This window comes from Sinocyclocheilus anshuiensis, unplaced genomic scaffold, assembly GCF_001515605.1.
Source record: "Sinocyclocheilus anshuiensis isolate Anshui unplaced genomic scaffold, SAMN03320099.WGS_v1.1 scaffold681, whole genome shotgun sequence".
NCBI lineage: Eukaryota > Metazoa > Chordata > Actinopteri > Cypriniformes > Cyprinidae > Sinocyclocheilus > Sinocyclocheilus anshuiensis.
In genome coordinates, this window is record NW_015537978.1 from 1143197 (window position 1) to 1162837 (window position 19641).

Genomic DNA, 19641 nt, shown 5'->3' on the forward strand with positions numbered 1-19641 from the left:
TCTGTCTGTCTCTCTCTTTCTCTGTGCAGTCGAGTGTGTGTAATTCGAGGTCAGGTTTTGGCTTCTGATGGAACTCCTCTTGTTGGTGTGAACATCACGTTTCAGCATAACCCTGAATATGGATACACGCTCAGCCGACAGGACGGCAGGTAACACATACTCTTAAATACTTTGTAAAGAAAGAAATGTAATAGAACATGCACTAACACACAGACACACACACACACACCATAGACATTGTATTAACCTCTCCTATATACTTCATTTATATATGAAGTGTATTGTGTATGTTCTACTTGTTGTATAGAACCCTGTATTCTGTATACTAGGCCTGGGTTTTGACACAAATTTCACAATTCGATTCGATTCTCATTCACAAGCTTGCGATTCGATTCGATTCAATATCGATTATTTTGGATATACAGGTGCACCTCAATAAATTAGAATGTCGTGGAAAAGTTCATTTATTTCAGTAATTCAACTCAAATTGTGAAACTCGTGTATTAAATAAATTCAATGCACACAGACTGAAGTAGACTAATTAGTAGACTAATCGATTCTTGGGATTTAAGAATTGATATCGTTCCGTAAAAATGAGAATCGATTAATATCGAGATATCGATATTTTTTACCCAGCCCTACTGTATACTCTATTCTTTCCGTACATTTAGTGGGAGGCAAAAGTTTCATACTGCTAGTTGAATAGAAAAAAAATTATTACTTGACATGACCTTCTTAGTGTTTGTCCACTTTTGCTTTACTAACAGCTGCACTCAAGCTGCATGAACTCCACAAGTTTGTGCAAAACCTAATGATTCTTTAAATAACATTCTGTTACTTAAACAGTGATCTTAATATTTCTTTTTCATTTTATGGCTATATTTAAAAATCAAAAAAGTTTATTTTCATATTCAAATTGAATTTGAAATCTCAGATATTTAAAGCGAACAAACACATACACGCACACATAAATATACCGTTCAACCACATACACGTAAATACACTATTCAACTATTCAAAAGTTTGTTCAAGTAAGAAATTAATACGGAATGCTTAATAAGGCTGCATTAGATTGCTCAGAAGTGACAGTAAAGACATTTACTGTTACAAAAGATCTCTGTTTCAAATAAATGCTGTTCTATTTCCAGTCATTTTTCCAAGACTCCTGAAAAAATATGATGGGTTCCACAAAAATACTAAGCAGATTTTTGAAGGATTATGTGATACATAAGACTGTATTTTTGATGACTTCTTTTAACATAATTTACACATTTGAACAGCCACAATCTTTTAAATATGAATGATATGTATTTATAGCACACTGTCTTGTATATTTGGTGTATGGAAAAATTGTGAACCTTTGTTTTTAAGTGTGTTCATATTTTTGTTTTTCCTACTAGCTTTGATCTTCTGGCAGTGGGCGGAATCTCTGTGACTCTGTTGTTCCAGCGCGCCCCATTTTCGTCCCAGATTCGGTCTGTCTGGCTTCCATGGAACCAGTTCATGGTCCTGGACCGTGTTTTTATGGAAAGAGCTGAGTCCATACCACCTGTCTGTGACCTGAAAAACCTGATCAGTCCACATGCCATTGTTCTGTCCGCTCCTCTCCCGCGATTCGCCGCCGACTGTGAGGACAGAGGAACTGTCGTACCTGAACTACAGGTGCGAGACACATTCACTCTGAGAAAACACTGGATGCAATATCTTAGCCACGTGCTATGAGACTATACCAGAATCAATGTTGCTCAAGTCTCTTGTATACTTCAATTCTATTTATGTGACACATGAAACTGCTCGCTTGCAGTGTTAGACGTGTAATGCCTGATCTACACTGCGAGCCGGTGCTAGAGAAAGAAGAATGTTCCTATTATAATCAACAAGGCATAAACACAGCGTAAAAATAAGATGTTGACATTTTTTTAAATGATAAAGTGAGCATTTTCAAGAGTCCAAATCTCAGTTGCGTGAAACTGTGTAAACTTGACACCTTTGTTGATTATAATGTAACGAGAACGTTCTAATATTGACGTGTTGCACACTTTTGAGTGTATAATTTACTCAACGTTTGAAGAAAACAGTCTCTCTGAAGCTGACTGATGAATAAAACAGCAAGCAATTCAGGAACACAGTTCTCAGCTAAATTTAGATGCGTAGACCACAGTAACAATATAACATTTTGCCCACACAAAACCACTATTTTTACTTGTAGTATTAATAATCATGATTGCAATATCAAGGGAAATCAAGGGATTTTTGTCATTTTCACGCAGTCCTTCTGCTTATGTAGAGCGTTTCAAATCAGTCCCTCATGAGAATTCATTTGAGTTAAGATGCTGTCTTGGAGGGCAGTAGCCTATGTAGGCAGTTGACAGCGAGACAGCTCACTCAGTTTTGGAACGAAGCTCGTGTGTGTGTCTGTAGGCTGTAAGAACTGCAACCTGTGTTTATGGGACATTTATTTGGCAGCATTACAGTCATTGGCTCGGGTTTTGTTCCGTATGGAAAGTGCATGCAGTAAATAGAAATACAATTAATTTCTCTCACTCTAACTGTGCCTTTGCCTAATTCATCCTTGTCTCTTTCTCTCTGTAGGTGGTCCAAGAGGAGGTGGTTATCCCTGCTACTATTCTGAAGTTAAGCTACCTCTCTTCCAGAGCTCCAGGCTATCGCTCTCTCCTGAGGGTGGTTCTGACCCATTCCTCTCTCCCGCCGGGCTTGGCCAAAGTCCATCTGTCTGTGGCCGTCCAGGGTCGGCAGCTTCTGAAATCATTTCCTGCAGCTCCAAACCTCATATATGTTTTCTCCTGGAATAAAACCGACATCTATGGCCAGCAGGTCACAGGGCTGGTGCAGGCACACGGTGAGGGAAAGCAAACTTTTGTTTTTTAAGATAAGCCTTCATTCAGTTTTTACACTATAATTCAAAAGGTCAGTTTTTAACTGAATACTTTAAAAGAGCAAGGATGCATCAATTCAATCTGTTTCAAAAGATTTGTGTTTCAAATAAATGCTGTTCTTTTGAACTTTCTATTCATCAAAGAATCCTGAAAAAAGCATCACATTTTACAAAAAAATATTGAGCAGCACAACTGTTTTCAACAAATCCTTCTTAAACACCAGATCAGTATATTAGAAAGATATCTGAAGGATCGTGTGACACTGAAAACCGGAGTAATGATGCTGAAAATTCATCACAAGAATAAATTACATTTTAAAATATATTAAAATAGAAAACAGTTATTTTTAAATTGTAAAAGTTTTTGTTGTATTTTTGATCAAATAAATGCATCCTTGGTGTGCATAAGACTCCTACCGACCCTAAACTTTTAAATGGTATTATAACCATTACACATGAAATAAAATGTCAAGATAAAGTTGTGTGAAGATTAAGTAGAGCAACTGGATTGAAGGTACTTAATAAGATGCAAGAGGCGCATCGGTTTAGTCTCTTTCATAATTGAACTATTTGAACGACTGTGTTTAGGACTCCAAACAGGACTGACAACTGTATTCTACCTCAAAATACCCCTCTTTCTGTCATTTTTCATAAGCTGAGATTGACAGCTAGCTAATATTAATGATTGACAGCAAGAAAATAACCTACAAACCTCACACTTATGTCCTGGGTATATCAATGATGTGACTGACAACTGTTTGTCAAGTGTGGTTCCATTCAAACAGCACAAGTCGATCGAACTCGCTCTTAAAATTTTGTTGTGACCCCTGGAAAATGTAAGGAACTAACTTGAATGCGGTTGTCACTGTCTTTTATGACTAAATTTTGTATGAACAACCATATTTAGTGCTCCAAACAGGACTGACAACTGTGTCCTTCTGTTGTATGATCGCAGCTCCTCTTTCTTGCTATCTCCCTCTCCATTATTTCGAGATCCATCACAATGACAGCAATCAGACACTGCCAAGAGTCTTAATCCATCATCTTTTTCTCATTGAAAAGCATTCTGTTTTATGGCACACTTGCGCACCTACTGAAGAATGGCTAAAAATGAGTAATTACTGGCTATTATGGAAGAAATTAACTCCTGTTTTCAAGTGATAATTAGAAAGAATTAAGCAAAAACAGTTCATAGTCACAATAAACAAATGTGTGAACAGCTGTTTTTTTCACAAATAGAAATTATTTATCCACAAATTACAGGATGCTAATATATCTATATCTATAGTGTAACATTGTAACGTTTTGACAGTAACATATTATTAAAAGGTAGAAAGACAATAAAAAAAAATCCTAATGACTCTGTAAATAGGCAAATATAGTCATTGGTTAATAATTATTCATCCTCCTAACTTTTATGTTGGCTACAGCTCAAACGTTGCTATCTTGAAGCACCTGTCTAATTAAGTTCACCGTAACACCATGGCAACACAACTGTAACTGAAGCAAATATAATTTATCCACATACACGGTAGCAACCTGCTGCTCACTTTAACTGGATTCAGCTCTTTAAACATTTTCCTATGACGCGACACATTTATGTAGAGTAAGGTATTTGTAGATGTTATTCCGTTAGTTCACATCAGTCTAATTAATCTTGTAAAATTACAGTTATTATTGGTTATACTGGGTAATTTATGCATTAAAATTATGCAGGTTCACTTAAAAATGAAGAATCACCAGTGAAATTGTGCGCGAGTAGGTACATTTGTTTATTCTGATGATGGTGATGGTTTGTCTCTTTTGGATTTTGATGATGATGGTGATATTTAATGGGCTAAGTCTGGCACTTACACTGGTGTGTGTGTGTATGTGTGTGAATTAATGACAGTCTCTGTTGGATACGAGTATGAATCCTGTCTGGACGTTGTGCTCTGGGAGAAGAGAGTTGCTCAGCTGCAGGGCTTTGAGCTGACGCCATCAAACCTGGGCGGATGGACACTGAACCACCACCACGTCCTCAATCTGGAGAGTGGTGAGGAATTATCACACATACACACACACTCATGCACATTGGTATTTCCTTCAACTATGGGTACTTTTGGCCCTGTGTTCTTTTAGAAATTAAAACACTTTTCAAAATCATTAGTCTATTTACTTTGCCTTCAAAAATGTCCAAAAGTAAGACCGTATTACAGGAGAATTCTGTCATATTTATGTTTTTTTTTTTTTTTGGCCCTAAAACGGTCATAAATGAATAAAATTTAATTTTAAGCATTTTTGGAATAAAATGGCAGGCTATGTTTCCTTGTATCCTAAATACACATAATTAATATTTTCACAGTTTTGGCTTAATAAGAGATGATACATAAAATATTACCTTAATTTTTCACATCTTATATTTTAACTCAAGCATGCTTTTCACCAACACAGCTTATAACATTATCATCGATTTATATAGTCTTTGAAGAATTGTTTTATGATGAAGTTTTAAGATTGAGAGCCTAAAAGCTAAAATAATCTATTCATGAGACCAAAATAGTCAAATGTTTCCAACAGAGTTTTAAAATGAAAAGTTGATCCCTTGGACCTTCATGTGCTCTAGGAAAAATGAGCTTAAACTATGGCCTTCAGACAGCAGCATAGCAGTGTTTACCAAAAAAAAAGATGCCCAATGTAGAGCATGTTTAAATCTAACATCCTCCCAGTCAATAAATCTTGTTGGCTCCTGAGAGCTCCCTGAATGGCAGTTTGTATCATTCCTTTCTTTAGTTTGTTTCTACAGGGTCTTATAGCACCATCACATTTCATCATTGATATATAAAGGCTTCAATCTAATATTCCGTTTCTTTTCTCTTCTGCAGGTATCCTTCATAAAGGTAATGGAGAGAATGTCTTTATTTCCCAGCAGCCTCTGGTCATCTCCACAGTGATGGGGACAGGGGCGGTCCGCACAATCCCGTGTCCAAACTGCAACGGCCCGGCCGTGGAGCAGAAACTGTTTGCTCCCATCGCTCTGGCCTGCGGTTCGGATGGAAGTGTGTATGTAGGTGATTTCAACTACATCCGCAGGATTCTGCCCAACGGATTCGCCATCAGCATCCTGGAGCTCAGGTCTGCCATCTTCCATCAGCAAATTATCAGTCAGTTTTTTGTTTGGTTGTTTTTTCATTTTATTGTATAAGTAACTGCTGTATGTAATTTCCATTCTTTTAAACTAATAGTTTTTATTTGGTTATTTAGGAATGTCAAGAGTTTAATAACTTACTAATAGTGATTTTATGTTTTTGTTTATTTCTATTAGTTGTTTAATTGTAATAAATTTAATTTTTGTAAGTTTTTGTTTAAGCAATTTTAAATTATTTTTATTATTAAAAAGGTTGAATCATATACCCTCCTGAAATATTGAAATAAATAAAATCAAACTGTGACATGGTGACATCTAAATTAACCAGTTTTATTCAAATTAAAATTATTTAATTATTAGATCAAGTAAAAATTGCACTTGAGGTAAAATATATTCGTATCTGCTCTTTTGTAGCTTATAGAACTTGTCGTAATTGTGAAAATCATCTGAGGAATATCTGTTTTTAATTGTTGACTTACATTTTTTTTTCCATGTTACGCATCCAGAAATCGTGATATTAGACACAGGTATGTTTCTTTTCAGAACCGATGTCACCATTTAGTCTTTCAGTCGTTTATACACTGCACCTGTGCTTGAATTCATTATTTTTATTTCAAATCTCCATTCATCCATGCATCAACCTTGGAGGAGCTATAGAGGTTAAGTGACTCGAGTCTCAAATGCAAAACAACTCATTTAGAGGCAGCAGCCCCTATAGTAAGTCAGCAGAATCATGAGAAAGCTCTCAATAAAATTAGTATATTTATTAATATACTGATACACTACACTAATGCTCTAAACATAAATATTCAGATGCACAATAACATTAGTGATAAAAATATTAGTAATCCCAAAACTTTAGTCAATACATCCCATTAATCCTGAGCTTTAATGACTACAGCCTTTTCCTTCCAACCCTTTAACTGCATTTTTATTCCTTTGATTGTCCCCTTCTTTATTGCATGGCTTATTTTTTTCCCCCTTTTCATTTGATCATTTTTATCCATTTAATTCATTTATAGTTTACCTTTTAATTGCTATCGAGCATATCACATTTTAATAGAGACCATGTATTATTATTTCATTTTTACATACTAATTCATAGTATCTCAATGTGTGTATGTTTGTAATTGTTATATTTTTGTATTTGTGTGTGCATGAACCCATATATGTGTGTGTTTGTGCATTTGCGGACATGTTTTTGTGTCGGCGTGTGTTATGAAGCCACACAGCGGCAACTGTTGCCTGTAATCTTCAGTGTGTGGTCAGGAATCCATCTGAGGCATTTTTCTGGTCGATGGATTGAACACTAACAACTTTTCTCAGCAAACCGCTGGCAGCGTCTCACCGCAGTCTCCCGTTTATCGTCTGGATCTTCCTCGTTTCATGTGAATTTAGAAACGGCGCCCCCCACAGAGAGGGAGTTAGAGTGCGGGATAGACCTCTGCCCCACAGACTAACACTGACAAGCGCACTGTAATCCTTTATCTTTGCGTGCGCATGTGTGTTTGCACACAGTATTACATCCCACAGCAAGGGGGAAATCCTACCTTCAGCCTTCTTTTGGAGATAACGCTTCTGATCAAACTAAAGTCTGATTCGACCTCGCAAAGACTCAAAAGAACCTCATAGTATTAACATTTTCAATTTCATCAATCTGTCAGTATACACAGACAGCTTGACAGGGCGGCTTTTGGCTTTTATTCCTGTATATCGAAAACAGCTTTGAGAGAAACGTGAATCTCTTTTACCATTTCAATATTGTTGTGAATTTGGTTAATAGGTTTATGAAGTAACTCTAGATTCGTGCAACATTTTGCATTAAAAGGCTGTGCTTTCCCAGGGATTTGAACCGTGACCTTTGAACTACAGAAACTATTCCCGTTTATTATAACGAAAACAGCTTTGAAAGAAATATTAATGTTTTTGATGTAAATTTGCTTAATGGCTTTGTGGAGTAACTATTTACATTTGTGAGACCCTTATCGAAAGCAACTAACAGCAGTGCACACTTTGTCAGTCTATGCATTTTTAGGAACTGAACCCATGACCTTGGTGTTGTTAGCAGTTAAAGGGATAGTTCACCCAAAAATGAAAATTAGCCCATTATTTACTCACCCTCAAGCGCATCCATCTGTAATAAAAAGTGCCTCACACGGCTCTGGGGGGTGAACAAAGGCCTCCTGTAGAGAATCTATGCGTTTTTGTAAGAACAATATCCATATTCAAAACGTAATAATCACTTTAATCTAGCTTGCGCCAACAGTTGTACACGGAAGCAGCTCCGGGAGGACGATGTAAGATGTCGGCGTTGCGCATGCACCGGTGAGTCTCGTGAAAACCAACTTTTGTTTACAGGAGCAAAGGAAGCAAAGTTTCCATACTTTAGCAAAGGAAAACCAGTCTCCTCTTGGTTTATATCGAAATCCTCCGACATTCTTCTTTACAAATCCTCGTTTTGTACTTCTAATTCGTGACCGTTGTTTTGTTTTGATCTCTCCCCTGTGCTTCCGCGTGCGTCACTTCTGAGCGGTGCATGCGCAACGCAGACGTCCTACGTCATCCTCCCGGAGCTGCTTCTGTGTACAACAGTGAGCATTGATTTGAATTTGTCTAATGGCTTTGTGAACTATTTTGGCGAAAACTGTTTACATTTCTGAGACATTTTTATTGAACGCAAAGTAAGTGCTTAGGTGTACACTTTATCAGGTGTTGCTGGCGGTTGAGCAACATGAACTTCTCCCCTTTTGCCCCTGACCTCACAGCCCCTACACAATTCTAATCCTCAAACCCTAAAGGGAATCAACTTCCTTCAAATGTCAAAGCAGCAGACAATGTTTTGCCCTTTTAGGAAATCCAGTTTTTTTTTTATTTCCTCACTTTCATTCTGCCTAAGGAACAGTTGAGAAAGAGGCAGCAGGTAGATTTGCTCTTAGGGCAGATGCGGATGGAAGGAAAGGAAAGGAAGATTATAGACTGGCAGGGGTCCGACGCGCTGGAGAGGCTGGGAGTTTTGATCGGGGCTTGAGTTCAGAATGATTGAAATTTCTGCATGGCGCTGAGACCTGGATGGTTTTTTTTTTACTCTAACCTTGTGTGTGCACTAGTCTGTGTGTGGTTGTTTTTCGGCACAGATTCCAACTTTATGAAATAGTTTAAACATGAGAATGTTGCCGATATGTGTGTAGCCCTGCTTCGTCGTAAAGCCTTGTTAAAATTCTCTTTCCCCAGCTCCAGCCCAGCTCATAAGTACTACTTGTCTGTGGATCCTGTGCGTGAGTCACTCTACCTGTCGGATACCAGCAGCGGGAAGCTGTACCGCCTGAAGACTCTGACTGAACCCAAAGATCTCAGCAGGCGAGCAGTGCACACCCTTCCACCCGAACCAGTGCGGCGATGGAGGCAAGGCCACTGAGGCGGCGCTCAGTAACCCCAGGGGTGAGAATCCAGTGCACACACATGCTGCGTTTCCCAAGTCAAAGAGAAAGAGCGAGTGAGCGAGGTGGAGTGGTTATTGAAAAATAGCGGCATGTTTCAGCCAGAGAAATGGGAAAACTAGAAAAAGTAAGATAAATGAAAGATGCCTTCCCTCTTTGCTAAATCAGGCGGAGCGGCTATTAGTCCCGCCTATCCATCACTGCCACTGTCTCTTTAAACCTGACGGACAGACGGGGGCGTGGCTAACGGGCACGTATGTTCTCTTATCCTTCAAGCCTCATTGTGCACTCTCTCTCACTCACTCAACTGTCGCAGTTAAAAGCCTCTACTTGCTTGTAAACCCCTGAGGATAGAATTCATAAAGAATCCCAGAGCAGTAATGTCATGTATGCGTGTGTGCGCACGCTTTGATTTCGGACTGTTCTGCAAAGGGCTGTGTTTCAGATCAAACTAAATCACATTTAAAACTGATTTAAGCCTTTTTACACTCACTTCAACGATCCATATGCGTTTTTTTCTGGCAAGCTGATGGATAAAAGCCTTCCGTTGTGCGCGTTGGGGTGGAATACCCGTTTCTTCCTTTGTTAAAGTGTTTTTACTGAAGTCTATTATCTATAACAGACTCTGACCGAAATGCTGAGAGCTTCAATAACTGCAATCTGACCTTCTATGTTCTCGGGCCATGAGGGGGTCCACACAAATAGACTGCAACCAAAGCATTAACATCCCCGCATGGTGATTTTTTTCTGTTTAATTCTGCTAAACTGACCCGTAATGCTGAAATGTGTCACTTGCATATGAGTTTGACAGTTCTGTATGTTGGTGTGTGGCTTGACTTTGGCTTGCTGTTGATTCAATTAATCTCAATATACAGAATGTTTTTTATAATCAATATCTCTTTATACACATAGAAACTCAGAGTGATGCAGTATTGATCTCTGCACCACGGCAGCATCTTCCGTGACTATGATCTCTTTAGTGCGGTAAAAACTGATAGTCTTCGGCTAGCTTCATCTACCAAAGGCCCAGAGCTTCATGCACAGAGCCAGTAAACAAGCCGAAATAAAATCAAAATCGAGATCTTTTAAAATACCCTGTTTGTTTTGAATTTTATTTTCAAGAGATTTAATGGAACATTACAGGAAAATATACTGGCAGGATTGACACTTTCAGTATAGTTATTTAATTATAACTATACTGAAAGTGTATTTAATTGTGCTAAAGTGGAACTACTGCAAGTATACATCAGTTACACTTGAACTATCATGCATTTGAAGACTGGTATTATTCAAAGATCATACAATCTTTATCAATAGTGACATTAAAACACATTTTAGGCTTATATTAAGAAATATGCATTGTGCGTACAGTAAGTAGTACTTCAAAAAAGTGTATTATAATTTTTATATCGGTAAATCTCAAGCAATATGTTAAGTATGTTATGTTAATAGATTTGAAATGTACTTAGTATGAAATAAATGTATTTTAATTATATTACTTTTTTACTAGGGTTAAAATAAGTAATATCTTAATTTTAGCTGTTTTGGCTTATTTCAGTGTTTGGTTTGTCCTATTTTAAGTCATTTTAAGACATCTTGAGACATGTAAAAACATTTGGGACGTTCTTTGAGAAAAAAAACATTATTTGTCAAAGAATTTAAAAAATGCACCATTGTTTGTACAAAAAAATAGTAAGTTTTTAACATTAATAATAAAAGGAAATGTCCTTAAGCACCAAATAATTTTTTTTTTATATATATATATAGAAACTGTTAACAATAATGTATTATATTTCATCTTCCTTTTTCGGTTTAATTAGCAATGAGATGGTTAAAACATTTTAGGAAAAACATTGTAATCCCTTAAGTATGCTACTCCATTAAGTATCCTGATAGAGCAACCGCTGAGCAACTCCTCTGGGATTCATGTATACAGTATACAGTGTCCACAGTGTATATTTGTGTCAGCGTGTGCTGTGTATATGTGCTGTACAAGCTCAGAATGTGGGTGAGTGTGTGGTACAGATGCATCTCTATGATTCACTGAAATCTTGGATTCAGGGTGGACAGAGATAGAAGGAGAAAAGGGCACATTAATTCACAGGTCCCTGTAGGATAGGGTGCTCGATGTCTGGTCTGATGCCAGCCAAGAGTTTAAGAGAAATAGAGAGAGAGAGGTGAGGAGTGAACAGACAGGCGTGCTCCATTCAGTAGACTCAGAGAAGAGTAAAACTCCTGAAGTCTAAATTAATGTGGTCTGTTTTGAATTGTATATGTGTGTGTGTGATGATTAGCTGCTCCTCTGATCATTTTCAATCTAACCAGCATTTTGCATTTTAGAAGATAAGTAAGAAACAAGGGTTCTGGACCTGGGGGTCTCTCTGTGTCTTCAGGAACCTTTGAAGGGCAGAGGGAGGTATACCCCTCTGAAGGCAGAATAAATGATTAAGCTCGTTATGCTCATTAAGTGGGCAATATGCCTCGTAATTAGCACCCATAACAAGATGCATATGTAAACAGGCTTATTGAGGCAGATAGAATTTCTGCAACAAGGGTAGTGTGTGTGCGTGTGTGTGTCTTCATGTCTTCACATGTATTTCTGTCTGGTTTACAGCACAACATGATCTGTATTGTTTTTTGCATGCAAGTCTGAATGGATGCTCAGCATTTAAAAGGCTGTATGCCACTCATCATGACTGAATAGTAGATTAAAAAGTACTGAAACTGAACAACAAAAATAGGCGAGACTGGGGCTACTCTAGTGAATATTTCTCAGAAGTGATTTACTTTTCAAAGTCAGTTTCTGTATAGGGACATACATCAAAGTCTTGGCCACAAAAAAAAAAAAAAAACTATTGAACATTTCCACTGTTATTGCACAGGAAAAATGATACAGATCAGTTTTCATAATGGCAGTCTGCCACTGCATACCCTATTAGAGGCTATTTACATTTACATTTAGTCATTTAGCATACGCTTTTATCCAACGCGACTTACAAATGAGGACAATAAAAGCAGTCAAAACTAACAAAAGAGCAACAATATATAAGTGCAAATGACAAGTCTCGGTTAGCCTAACGCAGTACACATAGCAAGGTGTATATATATACTGTATATATATATATATATATATATATATAATACACACACACACAAACAAAGAAAAACAAGTAGATAGAATAGAAAAAATAGAAAGCTAGTTTTTGTTTTTTGTTGTTTTGTTTTAAATAAAGAATAAAAAAAAAAGATAAATATAGATAAAGTAGAATTAAAATAGAATAGAAAGTGTTAGAGTTAGAGGGTCAAATAAAGGTGGAACAGATGTGTTTTTAGTCGTTTTTAATGGCTTTCCAACTAAATTTAAACAGTAACACAATAATGCAGCACATAATTCATTTAAAAAAATGTGAATGGTATTATACAGAAATTTCAAACTATTATTTTGGCCAACGAAAAAACTGTAATTGATAATTACTACATTAAGATTATAATATATTAAACACATCTGATAAATTACAATAATTGGTTTTATAAAAATGTGGTACTGTAAATAATAGTTATAACTACATAATAATAATTATGTTTTCATAATTTTCAATAGTTTTTCAGTTTCAGATTTTTATGTTATGATTATGACGTAAAAAGTCACATATATGACAAGTTGGAATTGAGATGTTACAATTATATATGTAGGCAAAAGTCCAAATAGCAAACATAAATGACAAATTATGACAATTGTCATAATTATGACATAAAAACATGTTTTTATGATTGCCCTTGTGACAACTAGGCAGGTCTCCCCTATAAAGCAAAGAAACTGATCAAATGGACTGGTTTACATCACATAAACACTCAGCTTGCCAACAAGCAAAATAGCAATTAATAAAAACAGATTTCATTCTGGATGGTTGCTGTAGGTTTGATTCGTATATGTAGATTTGTATATGGAAGATTGTTTTACTGGCAAATTGGTGTTTGGTTGTAAATGTACAACTGTTGCATAGATTTTTGGTCGTTTTCGAGTTGATGACATAGATGATCCATACATATTTGCTCCAAAAATATGTCAAAATATTGTTTAAATATGATTGAGTCAGCCCGACTACATTAGTTGAAGTCATTTTAAGGGTCATGGCAGATAGAAAATAAGCTCCTCAAGGGAGCAACTGCACATATTCAGTTTTTACAGTGTGGGTTGGGAAAGAAACAGGCGATGCCACTAGTGAAGTACTGCTCTGTGTCAGCTATTATAGGCAGTTTATCCATATGGAGAAGATGCTGTTACCGCTATCCATACTGACATGTGTGAGCTGTCATTTACTGGAGCTGTGTTGAGATGCACTCTCTGGGCAGATTTTCTTGCCATATACTGTCTCCAAAAATATGTGGATCATGTTAGTATTATCTAAATTGTGAATCCAAATAAAGCATTTAAAACATCTGGCACTGCATGCATGTGTCTGTGTGTGTGTATATGGCTAAGTGTGTGACTCGATCTCTCCCAGAGTAAATCAACGTGGTGAGAACAGAATATGTCTGCTTATCTCTGTGATTCTCATTAGAGGAAGAGAGCGAGAATAAAGAGAGCAAATTAGAGAAGGAAAAGGAAAGCCACAAACACACGCACACATACACACACAGTGCTATTTGCCATAACAAACTCTGATGTGTGTGTGTGTGTGTGTGTGTGTGTGTGTGTGAAAGAGATGGTTATATAAGCCCGTTCCCACTTCAGAGAAAAATCCCTGTGGAGGACAAAAATATCAGTAAGCGACACAGAACAAAAAAAATCAAAAATTAATAGCCTCTGTGCTTATTTGTGTGGAGGTGTTCCAAATTGTATACAGCACTACTCTTACTACTGCGGCAGAATGTAGTATCTATACTGTGCACAATATGCACAGAATACATGGATTTGCCAAAATTAGCAGTGTACAACCAGAGGACATTGTACGGAATACTGTATCCCACAGTGCAATGCACTCAACTTGACCTTCAGTTTCCAGTGTTACAAATTAGCCAGAAATAATATCAGCTGTGATTTTTATAACATGTTCCTTGGCTCATTATTTGATCAGAGTGCCAAATGTTAAGACGCAAAATTTGATTACAATTGCAAAATAATAATTTTAATTTTGAGTATGAAAACTTTACTGTGAAGAAAGTTTACTGTAAAATACTGTCTAGCTTGCTCTTAGTAAAAATGATGTGGTCATATATGGTATTAAGTTAATACTCCATTCAGAGCATATTTTGCTCCTTACAAACCGTATGCTTTGAAAGATCTGTGGAACGGACGTCTTTAAAGAAACAATATCAATAAAGCACAATGAAGTCTTTGACAGCAATGAGGGTGGCGATTGTTGGCCTGGAGGTGTATTTGTGCTAAAGATCAGTTTTAATTAAACTGTAACAATGTATGTTTGTGCATTGTTCGATTTAAATGTAAAACCGAGTTGCCTTGCATAGCTCAAGGTGATTTGCAAGCATTCGAATAGAAAAAGACAAATGAAAGAGAGAAATTGGATGAACAATGAAAAGAAATACCGGATTCTTTTGCATATCTGATGTCATGTCGCATAAATCTGCATATATAAGGTAATTTGCATATATTTAAGATGATGTGAACAGAATGATCGCACACAGAGGAATATATTGCCTGAGATGGTGAAACCCGTCTTTCTTCATTGCACCGTTCCTCATCATCTGCTGTTAAGCTGTGACTGCATCGGCAGTGCAAATGTAACATTATTTGTTACGCCAATAAAGCGCATTAAAACTGAAAGAGATGGAGAGAAATGACTGTGTGTGTATCCTGTTGTCCTACAGGTATCGCAGTGGACAAGCACGGGTTCATTTACTTTGTTGACGGATCAACGATCCGTAAGATTGATGACAAAGGAGTGATAACAACCATCATTGGGTCAAACGGACTCACGTCCTCCCAGCCAATCAGCTGCGACTCTCGAATGGACATCAGCCAGGTGAACAAAACACACACACTGGTACAGATTTACATACGGTGGCTCCTGCTGATACCGAAGGTCTCTCTGGTGCTACAGAGAGTTACATTATACAGCTTGCAGCAACATCCTTACTTTTCTTTTATCTCTCTCCCTCTCTCTTTCTCTCTTCATCCTTTGAGGTTTCCGCCTTTTTGTGTTCTATCCATTTCGAACACTAAAATCGTAAAGCCTTTCTCAAACATAAGGCAATTCCACGTCTTTCTTTTTAGGTGCTCTTAAAAATCTATTTTACTCACTCGTTCTGTCTCTCTCTCCCCCTGCAGTTTAACTTAGTGTGTCCTCATTAAATTGCAGGACCGCTCTCCCTTCAAAGTCAGACACAATTCTTCCCGCTTCTGAATAGCATCAATTTTTGGCAGACTATCCCTTGATTTCTTTTTCATTCTCTCGCTCTCTTTCTCGCTCTCTCTCACTGCCATCTACACACACACGCTGCACTTCTTCACAGTTCATCCGGCGGGGTGTGTTGTGTGTGAATAAGAATCAGACAGTGAGGAGAGAGAGAGAGAGAGAGAGAGAGAGAGAAGGGCAAATGAGGTGCCGCGGGCCACTGGGTAAAAGAAGCACTGAAATCTGCATAATTCCCAGCATGCCTGGGATATGACACACTTCACACTCAATACTGTCCGGCTGTCGGGCAGCTGCGGACACACACACACAACCAACCAAGATGTGGTTTTTGTACCTGGCTGCACATTAGGGCTGGGTGCTATGACTAAAATATTATCACTGTAATGGTATATATCACAATGTAGTTATTTTTACAGGAAATTTAACAGGGAAATGGTTAATATCATGGGTGTAGATAGCCAAGGGGGTGTTTTTCCTCCAGACTCAAACAGTGCTGCTGCTCCCTGCCCCTGCGTTATATGATTAGACTGCAGTCTACATGGTTATTTTAATGGCAGTAGACCATAGACTTACTGTGAGTGACTGATTTTTTTTTTTTTACAATGTTTTAAGCAACAAAAATTATTCATAGTTCACTTGTTCTAAATATTCACTCACTTAACTTCATATATTTTACCTATATGAATTGTAAAATATTGTTTTAGAATGCTGCTTTGAATTTGTCTCTATTAAGTTCCCAGTTTCCTCACATTTGAGTTACTCTGGTATATATTAACTAACCATGTGTTAATACTTTTTTAATAATCAAGTTATATACTTTATAAATGAAAGGCACTGCATCTCATTGGATTATTTGATTATGTATTTTCAGTTTGGTTGGTGCACATCACAAAATATATATACTGTCTATGTGTTACTGTGTGTGTATGTATTATTATATTTAATGTTATGAATGATGCATAATATAATTTGTAATAAGATACTTATACATATATGTGACCCTGGTCTTAAGTCGCTTGGGTATATTTTTAGCAATAGCCAAAAAAACACTGTATGGGTCAAAATTATCGATTTTTCTTTTATGCCAAAAAATCATTAGGATATTAAGTAAAGATCATGTTCCATGAAGATATTTTGTAAATTTCCTAATGGAACATATATCAAAACTTAATTTTTGATTAGTAGTATGCATTGCTAAGAACTTCGTTTGGACAACTTTAAAGGCGATTTTCTCAGTATTTAGATTTTTTTGCACCCTCAGATTCCAGATTTTCAAATATTTGTATCTCGGCCAAATATTGTCCTATCCTAACAAACCATACATACGTCAATGGAAAACTTATTTATTCAGCTTTCAGATGATATATAAATTTCAATTTCAAAAAATTGACCCTTATGACTGGTTTTGTGGTCCAGGGTCACATAATCATTGTATTGTTCAATATGTATAATATTTTTCATTATATTTTGGTGTATATTCATAACAAATATGTCTAGCATCAGTGCAAAAGCAGCCTTATTATGTATCTTACTAGATTTTGAAACAAAAGAAACAAAGCAGCAAAACTAATGTTGTTAAATGGATCAGTGGATGCAGGGTGCATCTTGTGGCTCTTGTAGTTTAGCATACTTCATTTTTTGTTGGTAAAAGAGGTTTTTCCACCTCCGGTGGTGAAAAGTAGTTTTGGCGTTTCCACCTCCAGAGGACTGGCATGCGACACAGTTTGCAGAGAATATTTTTCTGCTCGCTCTCAGATTTTGTAAATCCAAACCGTGTCCACACAATACAAGACACAGTATGATATCAATTCTTCACTTGTTTGGTATTTTCACATTCCTCCCTGTTTCATCTCTTCCCTGTATATATAATGTAAAACAGTCCTGCCCACTGATGTTACATGTAAATCGGTATAATGATAGTCCAAATGAGATAACTCGCTGTCCTTCGCGTCAGCTGGAGAGAGTATGTCTGAATGAGCCATGAGCAGATGAGAGTGGCTGTGAAATCTGTCATGATGAAAATCACACTTTTCACATTCATAGCAGGTAATAATATACATTTGTGTATCCACAGGTGCGTTTAGAGTGGCCCACAGACCTGGCAGTGAGTCCGCTGGATAACTCTCTCTACGTTCTCGATAATAACCTTGTGCTCCAGGTGAGTGAGTCCCAGCAGGTGCGTGTGGTTGCTGGACGACCCATCCATTGCCCCATGGCCAGTATTGAACCGGTTCTTCTGGGGAAAACAGCGGTGCGTTCTGTGCTGGAGGGAGCGAAAGCTATCATTGTCAGCCACCAGGGGGCTCTGTACATCGCCGAAACCGACGACCGGAAGCACAGCCGCCTGCAAGAGGTGTCCACAAATGGAGAAATGGTCATAATCGCGGGGGCGACCAGTGAATGTGATTGTAAGATTGACCCCAACTGCGAGTGTTTCTCAGGTGAGATCCAACGTGCACCAAAACTGCTAAACGCAGTGATTTTCCTTTGGGTGATTCATATTAATGTTGTGTTATTTTTCCATGTCAAACCTTTTTTTAATAAGCCACTGGTTATAAAAATTATGAATTTTTAATGCAGATTTTGTCTTGGGTGAGTTTTGAAAAATTGCAACACTGGGATTTGAAGGTAGCAAAATTTCACCAGTTATAATAAAGTATACAAATTGGCTTTCTGGAGCAACCTTCCCAGCAAGCTAGGATGCTGAAATTCATATATGTTAATTTCAGAGCAGTCCTCTGACACTCTCTAAAATTTCATAATCCTGGAAGAATTACTTCCGAATGCATACAAGCCTACAATGCAGTTGCGTTAACTTCTGTAAAAGCCTTTCCAGTAAGCTAGATAGCTGAAACTTGAGTATGTTCGACTGAGAGGGGCCCTCTTACACTCGCTCATGTTTTACTTGCCTATGTTGAAAATCATTAGGAATAGTTTATCCGTGATTTACTCAATTGTCTCTCTCTCTCTATATTTTTTTGTATTCTAATATTGTTACATTGTTTATTGTCCTACTTATAGAATTATATGAAGGAGAAATTACGCTGTTTAGTGTATGTGTACCACATCATGAGTCCAAGACATATTTTCCTTTCGGTAGCTACATACAATACTGTTCAAAATTTTAAGGGTTTTTTCTTTTGAAGGAAAGTATTAATTTATCAAAAGTGGCAAAGACATTTAGCATTTATCATAGTGTTACAAAAGATTTCTATTTATAATAAAGTCTTTAATGAACAGTCTATCACATTTCCAAAATTAAAATGAGAATGATTTCTAATGGATCTTAAGACAGTGAATGAAAGCTGAAAATTCAGCTTTGCCATCACAGGAATAAATGACATTTTAAATATATTTAAGAAAACAATTTTTTAAAATTGTAATAATATTTCATATTATTCATTTTTACAGTTCTTTTTTTTTCATGAACCTTGGTGAGTGTAAGAGACTTCTATCAAAAACATTCAAGAAAAAAATCATTTACTGATCAGTGTATTACAAGTATATTTCTTTCTTTTTATTCCATTCAATTGTGAAATGACAAATGCAACATATTATATATTATTTCTATATATTACTAATATTATATATTCTATATATTCTATTATTATAAGTCCAGTGCTTTTTTTTTTGGTCTAATTAAATTTTTGCTGCATTTGATCCAAGCCAGTCAGCAGTGTGTCAGTAGGCAGCTTGTTGTGTGACTGTAGCATGCTGGGAGATTCAATTTGTACATACAGTGGGTACGGAAAGTATTCAGACCCCCTTAAATTTTTCACTCTTTGTTATATTGCAGCCATTTGC

General features: G+C 36.9%; 1 protein-coding gene across 1 annotated transcript in view; it reads left to right on the forward strand.

Annotated features, from left to right (window-relative positions):
* LOC107672860 (teneurin-1-like) overlaps positions 1 to 19641 on the forward strand; it is a 110654-nt gene that overhangs the window by 73091 nt on the left and 17922 nt on the right. The window contains 10 exon segments of the mRNA XM_016466238.1: positions 30 to 149; positions 1401 to 1662; positions 2593 to 2860; positions 4788 to 4931; positions 5761 to 6010; positions 6530 to 6550; positions 9255 to 9377; positions 9379 to 9461; positions 15290 to 15444; positions 17912 to 18328. Coding sequence (XP_016321724.1) covers positions 30 to 149; positions 1401 to 1662; positions 2593 to 2860; positions 4788 to 4931; positions 5761 to 6010; positions 6530 to 6550; positions 9255 to 9377; positions 9379 to 9461; positions 15290 to 15444; positions 17912 to 18328 — 1843 coding nt within the window.